Genomic DNA, 17108 nt, shown 5'->3' with positions numbered 1-17108 from the left:
GTTTCACATTCTCTTGTGAAGACATTTTCATGACATCGCACATGTGAAATCCAGAACAATCTATGTCTATTTAATCCAAAGGAAAAGCAGGATAAATTACTGAAGTAGAGGAACACCTATATTTGGACATCTGGCTCGTAGCCCAATATCATGTAATGCCTTCTGATGGTTTGTGCAGACATTGTTTGACACCTTAGCCTTGCTATGTGACATTTAATTTTCACTTCCAGTCAGAGCCGGGACAAAGTATTTTGGAGCCCTAGGCAGATGCAGCAAATGGAACCCCTCCCCCAAAGCAAAGGAATAGGTCAGAGACTAAGGTAACAGGACACCTAATGCACCCCCCATGGGTACGGTAACAAGCTCCAACGACCACATCCGCTAGAATAGTTATCTTTTTCAATTTCAAAAGTAGCATATAGAATCGTTAATGACATATTTTAAATGTCAGAACCAGGAACAGTCATGGAAACTGATATAGCTTAACTATAATAGTCGATTGGTTTCAATTAAGGTGTTCAGCATTTGGCAGAGACCCCTTTATCAGAGGCTTAGCTAGAGTTTTGGTTCAAGGGGGAGTGTAAACTTGTAAGTTACAACTATGGTGGTGCACCCCAATAGTGGATGTAGGATAACCTCAGCAGATCACCGTGTTGTTACTAAGAAAAATTTCTATACAAAGACCAGCACTGATATTACGACTATATGGTGACCACATAGTTGTAGATACCAGTCCTGCAGAGGATGTAAAAGATTACAGTACAGGTATGGAGGGTAACTTACAGCTGATGTTCTTTCTGGTGGAGTCATTCACTTTTCCCATCTTTTCCAACTGGCCCAGAACCTCATGACCATTTCTTCCAGCTAGGACTCGGCTGCAGAGATTACAACATAGACATGTATAACTTCTTACATTTCCAGCACCATTCCCATCTATCCCCAACCTGCACAAACTCCTTGTCCTGGAAATACCCCAATACTGAACCACTGTTGTACTGTATGTATCCCTATTAGTGCACCAGCTCTGTGGTACTGTGTGCCCTCTAGATGGTAAAACAACCCTCTAGAATATATTAATGCCCTGTGCAAGTGCCCTAGAAAACAGTGCCCACATTCTGCCCCATAGAAAGTAATAATGCCCTCTGTGTGCCCCTTTGACAGTCATAATAACCCGAGTTCCCTTATAACAATAAATGCCCACTTAATATTTAATAATGTCCCGAGTCTCCCCCAGTATGATGCTCTCTTGTACACAGTATAATGATCAGCACACTGTATAGTTGCACCCACACAGTATACTGACCCATTAATAGCCCCAAACTGTTTGATGGCCCCAACACTGCATAATGGCCCCCACATAAGTTCCCACACTATGATAGCCCCCACACTTTATGATGGCTCCCTAAAATAGCCTCCATATAGTATAATGCACTCCCCATTGTCCTTCATATAGTATAATGCACTCCCCATAGGCCATTATACAGTATAATGCACTCCCAATAGAAAAAATACAATACTCGCCTCTCCTTCTCGTTCCTCCACTGCTCCAATCTCCGTGACGAGCGTTGTGGGCACCTGCACATCTCTGCACAGCAGGTGCCATGGAGTAACGTCATTGCACCAGCTGTTCTGAGACATCTGACGCAGAGGAGGGAAGGATGGGAGAGGGAGCATCAGCTGTTCTTCCCTCTCCCATCATTGTTTTCAACTGTATCAGCATCCAGATGAACTTGCGATGACAGACGGGGAGGCTCCCCAGATCACATGCCCCATATCAGCAGCGAGGCAGTTCACAGAGATCGTGTTGCTGCACATTCCCATACAGTTCCAAGTAGCATAACTCCAGGTTGGGCCCAGGGCAACCACACCCTCTGCCCCCACAGTAGCTACGCTACTGCTCATTATAAATAAATGGATATGTATAATGGTTTTTACATCCATTATGCGGCAAATACCACTTGCAACAAAACTGATGGTTGGTGGTTCTTGTGATGTATTCATGGAGTGATGATGGCTTTAGTAATGTATTCATCAACAGAATTATCATCAGTATATAAATATGAAACCAAAATCATCATCAGTACATACATAGAACACGAAAGCCATCAATAGTATATGAATACAGCACCAGAACCATCATTGGTAAATAAGTACATCAACAGAACCACCATTAGTACAGGAATACATCACCAGAACAACGATAAGCACTTAAATACAAAAAACAGGCTTAGTACAGCAATCAATTGCAATGTCACGTCAGCCACATACACATTTGTATGGCATAAACCTACTATCAAGGGGTTCCTGCTCCTGTATCAGCAGCACTTATGGCAATTATATTGATGTCTGACAGATGGAAATATAATTAAGTGTGGGGAAGGAGCAGAGAGAGGGGTGAACAGTGTCAATAACTCACTGACAATGCTCACTGTAGCTGTGTCCCGGCCTTTACTGTGCTGAATGCCTGTGGCCAGAGGAAAGGACTAGGTAGCCACGGGCGCTTAGCAATGTCAGGATTTTGTTAAAAAAAAATGCTGCGCCCCCTCACCCCCTTTGGAAAGCAACGCCCTAGGTGAGTGTCTACCCATTGTTCCGTCCCCACATACAGTAATGAATGGGTCACATTGTGTGTTTCTTTGAATTTAATGAGACCACGTCGGTAGTGCCATGAAGAAGCCATCATGAAGGAATGTTCTGGGGTGGTACAGTGTATAGTAGTCAGGCCACTCTTGTCTTCATTCCAAATAAACTCACAGCTCGGCAATACATTAATTTGGTTGTGAAACCAGTGGTACGGCCACGTCTCTAAAGTGTCCCAGGTGGGGTTATTTCCACATTCATACACCAGAACACATATTGCTTGTGCTACTGTGAGCAACCTGTGTAGTCTAATTGTTCTGTCATGGCCTGCAGTGTCTCTGGACTTGTCTCTTATCAAGCTCATCTGGAACATCACTGGTCGACAATTGCAAAGGAAGCTGCCAGCAACAGATTGTGATGACTTGCTTGCCCAAGTGCAATCAGTGTCGCAGAACATGCCTCAGACAACCATTAAAATTTTTATTAAAGTATGCACTAGTAACACTAGGTTATGGAGAGAGTTTTAATATGACTGAATTTTGGTCTGGGATTTAGAAGCAATCAAAAGAGTCTGGATGGGAAAGGTCAACGTCGTTTCCATAATCCAGAGCGGGGCTTACAGGCCTAATAACAGCAGCTGGGTTAGCTCAGCAGAGTGGAGCCGGGATGGAGCTGAAGAGAGTTGTGTTTGTTTGGTGAATGTGTTTAAAATTGCTTGAGCTGCTGGCTGGAATACATTGTGTCTGAACAAAGGCCTGTTTATGTTATTGATTTGTACTAAAGAAAAGCTGTTTTCATTTGGTAGCTGAAACGTTTATGAAGGACAATACGTTTTATTCTTTTTTTTTATCTAAAAACCCTGTGCGAGAGCGTTAACGCAAATATATATACCGTACATGTATATATATATATATATATATATATATATATATATATATATATATATATATGTATATATATATATATACTGTATATATATTCATATACAAACATACATACACATATGTATATAATGTATATACACGTTTCAAATAGAGGTTGAAACGGAGGTTCATGCCTCCTTGGGAAGGTTGGGGGGATATAGCTGTTAGAATTTTTCACACATGAAGTTTATCGGGGGACAGGGGTAATCTATTCATTTAATAGATATAGACTCCTTGCAATTAATGTGCCAATTGTCCACAAAAATAAACAAAGGTATATGATACTTTATTACTTGTTGTGGAACAAATTCACCCATTTAAGTGAATAGGTCCATGAAAAAAAATGGATAGCACTTGTATGATATCTGTGCATCATCTGAGTGCTCTCTGATTTTCATTTTGTAGTTAAACAGACTGTGCCAAGTTTGGCAGTTATCCTCTATCCTTGCAATAGGGATTAACTTCCCGATTGCTGGGAATTAGACTCCTGAAACCCCCCACCAAACTCCAGAACCCCCTAGTGTGAATGGAGCAGTGGTCAATCATGAGCAACTCTTATCCATTCATTCTCAGTCTTCACTGCCGGACATAGGAGAGCAGAGAGTTCAACTGGTCTTCAGCTCTCGCATTAGGAATTAATGGAGCAGAGGTGCGCAAGATCGGCCACTGCTCCACTCACAGAGGGATATGGGTTAGTTATAATATATAATCCTGTGATTTCAGATATGGGTTAGTTATAGTGTTTAATCCTGTGTTTTCAGATATGGGTTAGTTATAGTGTTTAATCCTGTGTTTTCAGATGTGAATTAGTTACAGTGTTTAATCCTGTGTCTTCAGATATAGGTTAGTTATAATATATAATCCTGTGTTTTCAGATATGGGTTAGTTATAATATATAATCCTGTGATTTCAGATATGGGTTAGTTATAGTGTTTAATCCTGTGTTTTCAGATATGGGTTAGTTATAGTGTTTAATCCTGTGTTTTCAGATATGGGTTAGTTATAATATATAATCCTGTGATTTCAGATATGAATTAGTTACAGTGTTTAATCCTGTGTTTTCAGATATGGATTAGTTATAGCGTTTAATCCTATGTTTTCAGATATGAATTAGTTATAGTGTTTAATCCTGTGTTTTCAGATATGGGTTAGTTATAGTGTTTAATCCTGTGTTTTCAGATATGGGTTAGTTATAGTATTTAATCCTGTGATTTCAGATATGAATTAGTTACAGTGTTTAATCCTGTGTTTTCAGATATGGGTTAGTTATAGTGTTTAATCCTGTGTTTTCAGATATGGGTTAGTTATAGTGTTTAATCCTGTGTTTTCAGATGTGAATTAGTTACAGTGTTTAATCCTGTGTTTTCAGATATGGATTAGTTATAGCGTTTAATCCTGTGTTTTCAGATATGAGTTAGTTATAGTGTTTAATCCTGTGTTTTCAGATATGGATTAGTTATAGCGTTTAATCCTGTGTTTTCAGATATGGGTTAGTTATAGCGTTTAATCCTGTGTTTTCAGATATGGGTTAGTTATAGTGTTTAATCCTGTGTTTTCAGATATGAGTTAGTTATAGTGTTTAATCCTGTGTTTTCAGATATGGATTAGTTATAGCGTTTAATCCTGTGTTTTCAGATATGGGTTAGTTATAGTGTTTAATCCTGTGTTTTCAGATATGGATTAGTTATAGTGTTTAATCCTGTGTTTTCAGATATGAGTTAGTTATAGTGTTTAATCCTGTGTTTTCAGATATGAGTTAGTTATAGTGTTTAATCCTGTGTTTTCAGATATGAGTTAGTTATAATGCATAATCACTTGGTTTCATACATGGGTTAGTTATAATATATAATCCTGTCATTTCAGATGAGTTAGTGATAATGTATAATCTTTTGGTTTCATACATGGGGTAGTTATAGTGTTTAATCCTGTGATTTCAGACATGAGTCATTTATAATGTATAATCTTGTGATTTCAGACATGGGTTAGTTATATATAATCATGTGATTTCTGAGGTGGGATAGTTAAAATGGACCAATCTGCTTTTTGATAAGTACATCATCAGGTGAATACGGAATTGCAGCAGCTGATGCTTTTCCAAAGAAACATTGCATAATTTTTGTTCCTGGGTGGAGATGTTACACCTCTTGATCTCTTAGTAATGCAGAGTAGAAATGTACAAAAGGGAGAATGTGTGCAATCAGAAGTACACAAGAGAGTAACCAGGCACAATGAGTGGACGGGCTAAAAGATCAGTGGGACTTGTCGGAGCTCCTTTCTCCAAGGGCCAGGTGAGCAGATTCCCACAATGAATGCTTATGTGTTCATGTTAGAATTTAGGAATAGAAGCTAAACTGATTATATTAGTAATTTACTAAACTTATCTTGTCCCTAGTGGTAAATTCTCTGTTCAATTAATTGATTTTTTTTTAAGCTGCACTGTTATAAAACAAAACAAATTATTACGGTTATTTTATTTTTTAATGATTCCACCTGGATTTCCCATGGAATCTTGTTATTACTTTTTAATGACATGACATTCTAAGATAATTTTTTGAGGATATGTTTGGAAGCTGAATCTCATTTAAGCCTGGCTAGATAGGGGCTACATAAATTACATGTATTATTTTCAGGTCATCAAACTGAGTTCATTTGTCAGCACATCGTATATCAAAGCAATGTCAATGGTGACAAAAGTAGCACAGTCAGGTATCAAAAAGGTAACATATCACACACCATGCTTAAATTCCTACATAAGATTACTATGCTAATTTGTCAAGTGTGAGATTGCTGTGATATACGATGTGTGACTAGTTCAGTGACCAGTATCATTATGCGTACTTTACTTATCCGGCTTACTTTTACCTCTGTATGGTATACATATACAGTACGCTATGATATATGGTGTGTGACTTATTTAATGACTATGATGTATATGTGAACTATGCTCACTTTACTTGTTCTTCTTAGTGCTAAGTTAATCTCTACTTTTGTTATGGTATATATCACATCTTTTATACTGTATATCACAACATTATATATGTTTGGTATAGATGATATATTAACATTTGTCATTATATCGCCCTTAACTCTTGCAGTCATTTATTTCCTAACACTACACACTATATTCATTTTGGTCATGTAGTCTCTGTACCCATTGGCTAATTATCATCTGTGCATGATGTAACTTTTGGGGGAGAATACCTTTTTCGTTTTGATATCACCAATTATATCTTTTTCTCTTTCTTGATATTTTATGTTTTTTTTCATACAATAACAGTTATTATAATACGTCTGCTCATATTGATAGGTTTAGTGAGAATTTATAAGAAACAGCTACAATCTGCTACTTTAAGTCAAAATAGATAAAAAATCCATACATAGACAAAAAGATCTCCAAAAAGTAATTTGCTGAACAACCATGTTAATGATCCTATCTTATAGTGTGGCGTACATTTACATGCCATTTACAGGAATAGTGAAGCACCCAATTGAAAAGTGTCCGCAAACCTCATTAAATAAGAATAAACCTGTTTACATGGCTTCTGGCTTTTCTTACTAGCTGGATGAGACCCTATTGAAAATGCGAACAGATCTTGCATTCATAGACTGAGATCCCTTCATGTGCCATTAAAAAAGCGTTTTCACAACAGAAAAAAATGAAAGATATTTGCTTATAACTGATGATCCGGTTTTTGCTCCGAATATATAGATTATAGATAGAAGCAATATTCAGGCTGACTACAGACTGCAACTGATGCAATCAAGATCAAGTCTAAAACATTACCATCACTCACTTCTACATTAGAGGCCACTGTACGGGGAGATGACTGCATCGTTCAAGCAGCCAGAGGACCGCTGCGGCTTGTGATGGGCTGCAGTGGTCAGGTGACTTGTAACATTACGGGCTGTTCACGTCACCCGACCACTGTACCCCATGACGATCTGCCATGGTCCTGTGGCTGGTTGAACAGTGAGGTGATCACTTAAGCACAAACTACAGAACCACATACAAATAATTTGGTAGTTGTTTTTTTTTATAGATGTATGCATAATATAAATTCTCAGTCAGGGATTGTGTCTGTCCTGCAGGAATGTCAAGCTCAATGTCTTTTGATAGCTGACAGCCGCGGGCGGACATATCAATAATGAAACCTGTGCAATCACACAAGTCCCAAAGAGATAAGGGGCCATTACCTCCTCCAGAGCAAATGGAATTGTGTATTAGGATGAGCTATAGGACTGCAAAGGGCCCATATTTTGTTCTGGCAGAGGGACCCTCTCTGTCTGTTTCTGCCCCAGCTCTGTATAAATAAAGTATTTGGAGACAAGTGTTAGTGAGAATCTTTATATATGGAAAACAATAGTGTAAAAAAGCACTAAGCAACCACCACAATATGTTTCCTATAAGATTAACCCCTTCACGACCTTGGCATTTTCTGTGTTTTTGATTCCCAGAACCATAACTTTTGTTATTTTCCCGTCAATATAGCCGTGAGAGGGCTTTTTTGTGGGATGAGTTGGGAATTTGAACAACACCATTGATTTTACCATATAGTGTATCAGAAAATGGTAAAAAAAAAATCTAAGTATGGTAAAATTGCAAAACAAAGTGCAATTCCACAATCGTTATTTTTTTTTTTAGTTTTTTTACAATGTTCACTACATGCTAAAACTGACCTGCTACAGGTCAGTACAAGTTTGTAGATACCAAACATGTATAGGTTCTTTTTTATTTAAGGAGACTTGAAGCTATGATCATCCCATCGCTTATGCTACACATAGGGCTCATTTCCACATGCGAGAAACACGTCCGTGTCTCGCATGTGGAAACCAAGCTCTGGTGCCGGCACTCCGGAGCGGAGCGTGCGGCCGCATAGGAACACATGGAGCTGCACGCTCCGCTCCCAAGTGCCAGCGCCACAGCTTGGTTTCCACATGCGAGACACGGACGTGTTTCTCGCATGTGGAAATGAGCCCATAGCAGGGATTCAGCCCTTCTTTGGGTAGCAGAATTGATCATCTACTATGAATGCTGGTCACGGGGTGACTCTCATAGCAGATCTGCAATGACTGCCACAGGGGTCTCCTGCAGACCGCGGGTTGTCATGCCAACCTATCAGTGTCCTGGAATCATTTGACAGGGGTGCCGATGGGCGGAGCTAGTAACACACTTTTGGTTTGCATGAGTTAAATGCCGCTGTCAGAGATTGACAGTGGCAATTAACATGTTAACAGCTTAGGGTGGATCGCGATTCCACCCACAGCTGTTAGGGGCACATGAGAGCTGATCAGATTTTGAGGTCTAGCCGCAGATTTTCAATGATGTTCAGATCAGGGACTATGAGTGCATTATAAAACACTCAGCTTGTGCCTTTTGAGGTTGTCTATTGTGGATTTTGAGGTGTGCTGAGAATCATTATCAATTTGTAAAAGCCATCCTCTTTTCAACTTCAGCTTTTTTTAGCAGATGGTGTTATGTTTGCATCAAGAGTTTGTTGAAATTTCATTGAATCCATTCTTCCCTCTACCTGTGAAATGTTCCCCATGCTATTGGCTGCAACAAAACCCAAAAGCATGATTGATCCACCCCATGCTTAAAGGGAATCTGTCACCCCAAAAATGGCCTATAACCTAAGGCCAGCGGCATCAGGGGCTTATCTACAACATTCCGTAATGCTGTAGATAAGCCCCCGATGTAACCTGAAAGGTAAGAAAAACAGGTTATATTATACTCACCCAGGGGCGGTCCCGCTCCGGTCCGGTCCGATGGATGTCACAGGTCCGGGTCCGGCACCTCCTATCTTCATACAATCACGTCCTCTTCTTGTCTTCTTGCCACAGCTCCGACGCAGGCGAACTTTCTCTGCCCTGTTGAGGGCAGAGCAAAGTACTGCAGTGTGCAGGTGCCGGGTCTCACTGACCTTTCCTGGCGCCTGCGCTCTGCAGTACATTGCTCTGCCCTCAACAGGACAGACAAAGTGCACCTGCGCCGGAGCCGCAGCAAGAAGACAAGAAGAGGACGTCATCATATGAAGATGGGATGAGCCGGACCGCGATGCCCATCGGACCGGATCACAGTGGGACCGCCCCTGGGTGAGTATAATCTAACCTGTTTTTCTTATCTTTCAGGATACATCGGGGGCTTATCTACAGCATTACGGAATGCTGTAGATAAGCCCCTGATGCCGCTGGCCTTAGTTTATAGGCCATTTTTGGGGTGACAGATTCCCTTTAATGGTTGACAAGATGTTCTTTTCCTGAAATTCTGTGCCCTTTTATTGCCACACATACCTTTGATTATTGTGGCCAAAGAGTTCTATTTTAACCTCATTGGTTCCCAGGACTTGTTTCCAAATTGCATCAGTCTTGCTTAGATGTTCTTTTGCATACTTCTGATGCTGAATTTTATTGTGAGGACGCAGGAGAGGTTTTCTTATGACTTTTCCAGGAAGGCCATGTTTGTGCAGGTGTCTCTGAACATTAGAACAATGTACCACAACTCCAACGTCTGTTAACTCTTTCTTTTCTCTGCTTTTTGCTGTCAAGTGGGGGTTCAGATTTGCCTCTCTAGCAATCTTATGAGCATCTCTCACTGAAATGTCACTTGGCTTTACAGACCTCCAATGTTCCCATTAATGGCCATTTCTTAATTACATTTTGAACTGAGGAAAGAGTAACTTGAAAATTCTTTCTGTCTGCTTATAGCCTTCTCCTGCTTTGTAGGCCTGTACCATTTTCATTAGAAGAACCTATGGCTGCTTTTTTTTTTTTTTTTTACACAAGGTTAGAGAAGGCTGGGTTTTTATAAAGCTAGGAAATTTACATCACCTGGCCTTTCCTAAGTGTGTAAGGGAACAAGCCATAACCTTAACAGGCTAATTAAGGTCTGAACCCTTGGTCAAAGTTATCTGAGCACACAAATATCCAGGGGTGCCCAAACTTTTGCATAGGCCTATTTTCCTTTTTGTAATTTTTAAAATGTAAAATATGACAATATTTTTTGTTGCATAAAATACAAAGGAAATGTGACATCTTTAACTTTAGATGACTTTTAAAGATCATTTCATCTTCAACTTGCTTAACTGTTCATAATAACAGTAATTTTGACCAGGGGTGCCAAAACGTTTACATGCCACTGTATAGATTTATGGAGCACATGACCATTACAATAATGCATGTAATCTTCTAAAATATCTTCGTCTTCTTTTTTCTTTTATCTTAGCCAAGAGGAGGAGTGGAAGAAGGCCCAATATATATAAGAAGAGCTGGCTTAATTGAAAAACTGAGAGAACTTGGTAAGACTTTGTAAGGCTCGATTCACACTACATATGTGCATAATGTCAGGCGCATACAATCAGGAGGCATGTGCCTGGTAGTGGGAATAGTCAGAAGTATCCATCCACCATAGGGACCCATTTTAAAGACACATACAGTGCCGTAGTCCTCTATCGGAAAGTGCTATCTGCTACATTTTCCTATACCGTTAAATTAATAAAAGAAAACACTTTTGTCCTCCATCTGGTGAATGGATGCCTATAGGAATGTTACACTCTACGTCAGGAAAAGCTCCAGTCGTATACCGTAGGTTTTGTATATGAGTGCGAATGCAGTGTCCCCTGACACTGGATGAGTTTTGGTGGTGCGCTCCTATTGTCAAGTGTGGGCGCACACAATATGGCTACACAGACATTATCTGGATGCTTGGCTTGTGCCTATCTATGGCCACTGATCGCTATACTTCTGGGTGCAGCGAGCGGTGCCAACAGACTGCCAGGAGTCTTACATGCCTAGTGTGATTTTGATAGGGGCAATATTGGGGGTGACAAAGTCACTTTAATCAATTTGGCATTTTATGTGTGCATAAAATACATTGCATATAACTCGAAGTAGGAGTATAAGTAAAGCGAAGTAGAAATTGTGTGTTTTGTTGGATTTAGTCCTTATAAACTTCTATGGGAAGCCTGAATAAAAAAAATGTAAAATCACAATTGCGTTTTAAAGTGCATAGCCATTTTACACACACAAAATAAATTAAAACCCTTGTGTCAAATCTGCACAAAAAACAAATTACAAAAGGTGAAAAATGCATAGAAAAGTAACAAAAAACAAACAGGCCAGATTGCTATTTTGTATTTTGGTGGGAACATCTGCAGAAAACAAACAAAAAAAGAGGTGGGAAAAGGGGCAATATTTCCGCACAAAATATGGTCTAAACATTTGAGGCTTTTTGTAAAACAGGCATGTTTAATGCAGCAGAACACTATTTTCTGTAAAACAATGGGCAGAATTACAAACATCGGTAGTAGATTCTGAGATACAGATGCCTTTAATTTCATTAATAACGGACATATTTAGCAAAACGTCACAAGGCACATGACAAATATCTCGATTCATACTTTGTTACTATGGTGTTGCAACAAATGGTCTACTTTTGTTAGGTTCATTGGGCTGTGGTCATGGGTTCTAACAATCTGTCCAGTGCTGTTTCAAAGGCAATATATCTCCTATATTATTTTACGAATCCACTGAAATCTTCTGTGCGGTGGTTATAAGGGGAGTCAAAGGATTGACTCTGACTCAGGCGTTTTCTAAAAAGTTCATCACTCAAGGACAGGAGGGACTGACCTGTGACCATCACTGATTGTCATGGTGTAGTCCTGTGTTATGTAAATATAGGTGATACTTTCATTGTAATCCTGAGTGTGATGGCAATTAGATGACTGCTGAAAAGTCATCTCTACAGAAGAGGCTGCCAACCGTCCAGACATTCCTAGACAGCGCATAAAAATAGAGCACTTTTCTTTCCCATTGATAAAAAAATGTGATGTGTCCGTTATATTTTAAGCTGGAGAGTTCACAGTGAAGGCAGTTGATGTTTTCATATAGGAATTCTGGGCTGTAGACACGTATCACTAATAACCATAATGTCTGGTAAGGGTCATGTAATGTGTCCATAAAACATTTTGCTGTCCGAGATTTTTTTGAGAAGCTGCCCAGAAAAAATAAGAAATCAAGTTGGCAAAATTGTCAAGAAGTATCAGCCCAATATTAGACTTCGTGAGCAAAAAATGGCAAGATGTTAGGATGTTTTTCTTTTAATATTGTGGCTTGGACAAAAAAATGCCCACAAAGATTCTTAAAGGGGTTTCCACTACTATTTGGGCCCCTTCTCATGGGTCCTAACTTTTCGTAGCAATCGCTTTTCTAAGATGCTTTAATTACCAGTGCTGCTCCATGAGTGCATCTTGGTGTGGATCACGTACCCTTTTGTTGCCTCTGCAGGCACTGCTTCTTCTCTGTTCCTTCTGAACACCAGGATCAGGCAGAATTAGAGGAGCACATCACTGATGGCGGTGGAGCTGCTTTTCAATAATTGGCAGGGTTTCCAAGCACATACTCACAGTCTTCACTCTCTGCACGGATCCTTGTTTTGGAGTGCCACCAACTTCATCTGACAAGCACTGCGATATGCTTGACATTAAAATGCATATTGCAGTGTTTGTCTATGAAGGGGCCAGCACTTTGACCCTGCCATTGCTTTGGCGTGTAAATTCTGAGGAGAGTGAAGACTGATCTGAGTTTCCAGATGCATGGTGCACACTGACTCTCCCAAAGCTTTGTACCACCGGCCACTCCAATTGCCAAGCTCTGCAATTATGCTTTCAACTAACAAGCAGCACCTAGCAGCGCTTGTCAGAAAAAAAAAAGTAGTCAGTGACTTGTGGGTTTTTGTGCAAGTCACAATATTTGAAGGAAAAAGTTAAATATAACTCCAATTCCAATTTTTCAGTGTAAAATGACACAGTCTTGAAAGGGCAATAACTACAGTCATTTAATTTGTAAAATATCAGTTCCTTATTCTGATTGACTGCAGATATACGGCCAGTATGTTTATATGGTTAAACAAGCTTACCTCGTAGTGCGATACATGTAGATTTACACTCCCGTGATCCACATCAGTGACCTTATTTCTTGCTAAATGCATGACAGCAGCTTTCAACATTGGAAACCCTCAGCGCTGTTTGGGCACTGAGGCCTTTGTGCTTGTAGGTGTTTAAGCTGATGTATTATAACTCATTTTAAAGAGTATTCAGATAGATATAAAAAATTCTATTATGGCTACATTTAAAAGCGGATTCTAGTCAGAACGAGAACTTTGTTTATACACTTCTAATATGTTTGATTAAAAGTTAAGGCCAAGACCGCAAGATATCCCTTAAGAATGATATAGAGGTTGACATGCTTATCAGTGGGGTGTCACATCACTGGCACCCCCAGGAAACACAAAAACAGGGCTCTGGAGCCACAAGAATAGGGCTCTGTAGAGCTTTATGTTGAATAAAGTAGAGTTGTACATAATTGACTTTCATACTATTCATTGTCTATGGGACTGCCCAGAGAAAGCAAAAAACAGTAATCGGCTAATTCCAGCATTTCCATCGACAATGAATTGTATAAAAGTCAATCATGTCCACCTTATTCAAGGCTGGGCTATACAGAGCACAGTTCCCAGGTTCCACAGATCTATTCTCTGGATTACTGAGAGTAGTAAAATGAACACGTTTTTCCCTATAGAGCATATAGGGGATAACTAGTTATTTTTGGAGTAGGAGTTGTTTTTCAACATGACAAAGATAATCCACGTATTAATAGTGCTACTGTGAGCAGCTTGCGTGTTCAAAACGTGCCACAATGGCCTGCAGCGCCTCCAGGCCAAAATGTTCTTACTCTGACTGACTGCACGTATATATGACTAGTAAGTTTATATTGTGAAATAAACTTCCTGTCTATGTAATATTTACCTCGTAATATGTGATACATGTAGATTTACAGTATTGTGATTCACATGAGTGACGTTATTTCTGGTTAAACACATGACAGCAGCCTTCAATATTGTGCAAGCTCCTCGTAACCTTCAGCACTGTTTGGGCAATGAGGTCTTTGTGCTTGTAAGTTTAAGCTGACTTATTATAATACACATTAATGCACTGGCAGACATGGACAGAACAGGGCCCCTGTGGTAAAACAGTATTTGGGCCCTTTGTGTTCCAATAACTCATCAGAATGCAAAATTCCACCTGCTTTGGTGCTGGACGTGGGTCAGCAATTGCCATGGGAGCTGCCAGCAGCAGATCTTGATGATTCATGTTCAATACCGTGTCATTTCTCATTATTACGCATAAGTTACATTTATGGACATCTATGATTTGATGTATTGGTCATTTCTCATTATTACACATAACTTACATTTATGGACATCTACAGTGCCTAAAAGTAGTATTCAACCCCCTGCAGGTTTATTTAGCAGGTTTAATAAGATGCAAATAAGTTAGAGCCTTCAAACTTCAAACAAGAGCAGGATTTATTAACAGATGCATAAATCTTACAAACCAAAAAGTTTTGTTGCTCAGTTAAATTTTTATAAATCTTAAACATAAAAGTGTGGGTCAATTATTATTCAACCCCTAGGTTTAATATTTTGTGGAATAACCTTTGTTTGCAATTACAGCTAATAATCGTCTTTTATAAGACCTGATCAGGCCGGCACAGGTCTCTGGAGTTATCTTGGCCCACTCCTCCATGCAGATCTTCTCCAAGTTATCTAGGTTCTTTGGGTGTCTCATGTGGACTTTAATCTTGAGCTCCTTCCACAAGTTTTCAATTGGGTTAAGGTCAGGAGACTGACTAGGCCACTGCAACACCTTGATTTTTTGCCTCTTGAACCAGGCCTTGGTTTTCTTGGCTGTGTGCTTTGGGTCATTGTCTTGTTGGAAGATGAAATGACGACCCATCTTAAGATCCTTGATGGAGGAGCGGAGGTTCTTGGCCAAAATCTCCAGGTAGGCCGTGCTATCCATCTTCCCATGGATGCGGACCAGATGGCCAGGCCCCTTGGCTGAGAAACAGCCCCACAGCATGATGCTGCCACCACCATGCTTGACTGTAGGGATGGTATTCTTGGGGTCGTATGCAGTGCCATCCAGTCTCCAAACGTCACGTGTGTGGTTGGCACCAAAGATCTCGATCTTGGTCTCATCAGACCAGAGAACCTTGAACCAGTCAGTCTCAGAGTCCTCCAAGTGATCATGAGCAAACTGTAGACGAGCCTTGACATGACGCTTTGAAAGTAAAGGTACCTTACGGGCTCGTCTGGAACGGAGACCATTGCGGTGGAGTACGTTACTTATGGTATTGACTGAAACCAATGTCCCCACTGCCATGAGATCTTCCCGGAGCTCCTTCCTTGTTGTCCTTGGGTTAGCCTTGACTCTTCGGACAAGCCTGGCCTCGGCACGGGAGGAAACTTTCAAAGGCTGTCCAGGCCGTGGAAGGCTAACAGTAGTTCCATAAGCCTTCCACTTCCGGATGATGCTCCCAACAGTGGAGACAGGTAGGCCCAACTCCTTGGAAAGGGTTTTGTACCCCTTGCCAGCCTTGTGACCCTCCACGATCTTGTCTCTGATGGCCTTGGAATGCTCCTTTGTCTTTCCCATGTTGACCATGTTTGAGTGCTGTTCACAAGTTTGGGGAGGGTCTTAAATAGTCAGAAAAGGCTGGAAAAAGAGATAATTAATCCAAACATGTGAAGCTCATTGTTCTTTGTGCCTGAACTACTTCTTAATACTTTAGGGGAACCAAACAGAATTCTGGTGGGTTGAGGGGTTAAATAATAAATGACCCTCTGATAAAACTTTTCACAATTTAAAAAAAAAATAAACAAAGAAATAACATTCTTTTTTGCTGCAGTGCATTTCACACTTCCAGGCTGATCTACAGTCCAAATGTCACAATGCCAAGTTAATTCCAAATGTGTAAACCTGCTAAATCTGCAGGGGGTTGAATACTGCTTGTAGGCACTGTATGATTTGATCTATTGTTACCAACATCTGGTGAGAATAGCACCTTTAGAAATAGATTCCCTTGGAAAATTGGTGACATGTTTAATACTCATTTCATCAGCTATATAGTGTTATGCAAAATTGCAATACACAGCTATTTCCTTACTATTTTATAATGTTAAGAATTTTGGTGATCTGCATATTCCTGCATTCCCAATGATGATCCATAGTAATATATGAAAAACCCGAACTGTTGGTCAAGTTACTGAGATGGCTGCTAATGCAGATGTGGATTTTTTTGGTGCTTACCTCATGTTGGATTACATGCAGATTTACACTATAGTTATTCTTAAAGGTAATGTCATTACTCTTTAGACACGACCGTTGCCTTTAGCATTGCCCAAGTGAATTCAAAACCTACAGTGGTGGGAAACAGTTTTTTTGTCAGGGATGGATTACAATGAACACAAATTGGACTATCACCATGGGACCAAGTCTCTGAAGGGTAGGGGGCCATGTCCAGACTGACAATATTATAATCTATATTATGTTAACAGCATGCATCACCAATCAGGAAACCTTCCTGCAGCTCCACTGCCTGCAAAAATATATAACAGCATAGAGTGGCATGTAAAAGTTTAGGCACCCCTGGTCAAAATTACTGTTATTGTGAGCAGTTAAGCAAGTTGAAGAAGAAATGATCTCTATATGACCTAAAGCTAAATATTAGACATTTGCTTTGAATTTTAAGCAAAAAAATATACAT

At 40.0% G+C, this 17108-nt stretch overlaps 1 protein-coding gene across 1 annotated transcript in view; it reads left to right on the top strand.

Moving 5' to 3' along the window:
* Positions 1–5551: 5551 nt before the first annotated feature.
* The window catches only part of ARG1 (arginase 1), a 28192-nt gene continuing 16635 nt past the window's right edge, over positions 5552–17108 (top strand). The window contains exons 1-2 of the mRNA XM_077289354.1: positions 5552–5791; positions 10726–10798. Of these exons, the coding sequence (XP_077145469.1) occupies positions 5732–5791; positions 10726–10798 (133 nt within the window). The 5' untranslated portion in view covers positions 5552–5731. The remainder of the gene's footprint in view (positions 5792–10725; positions 10799–17108) is intronic.

This window comes from Ranitomeya variabilis, chromosome 2 (assembly GCF_051348905.1).
Source record: "Ranitomeya variabilis isolate aRanVar5 chromosome 2, aRanVar5.hap1, whole genome shotgun sequence".
Lineage (NCBI taxonomy): Eukaryota > Metazoa > Chordata > Amphibia > Anura > Dendrobatidae > Ranitomeya > Ranitomeya variabilis.
Note: the sequence above shows the minus strand (reverse complement) of the source record. Positions and strands in the feature narration are given on the sequence as shown.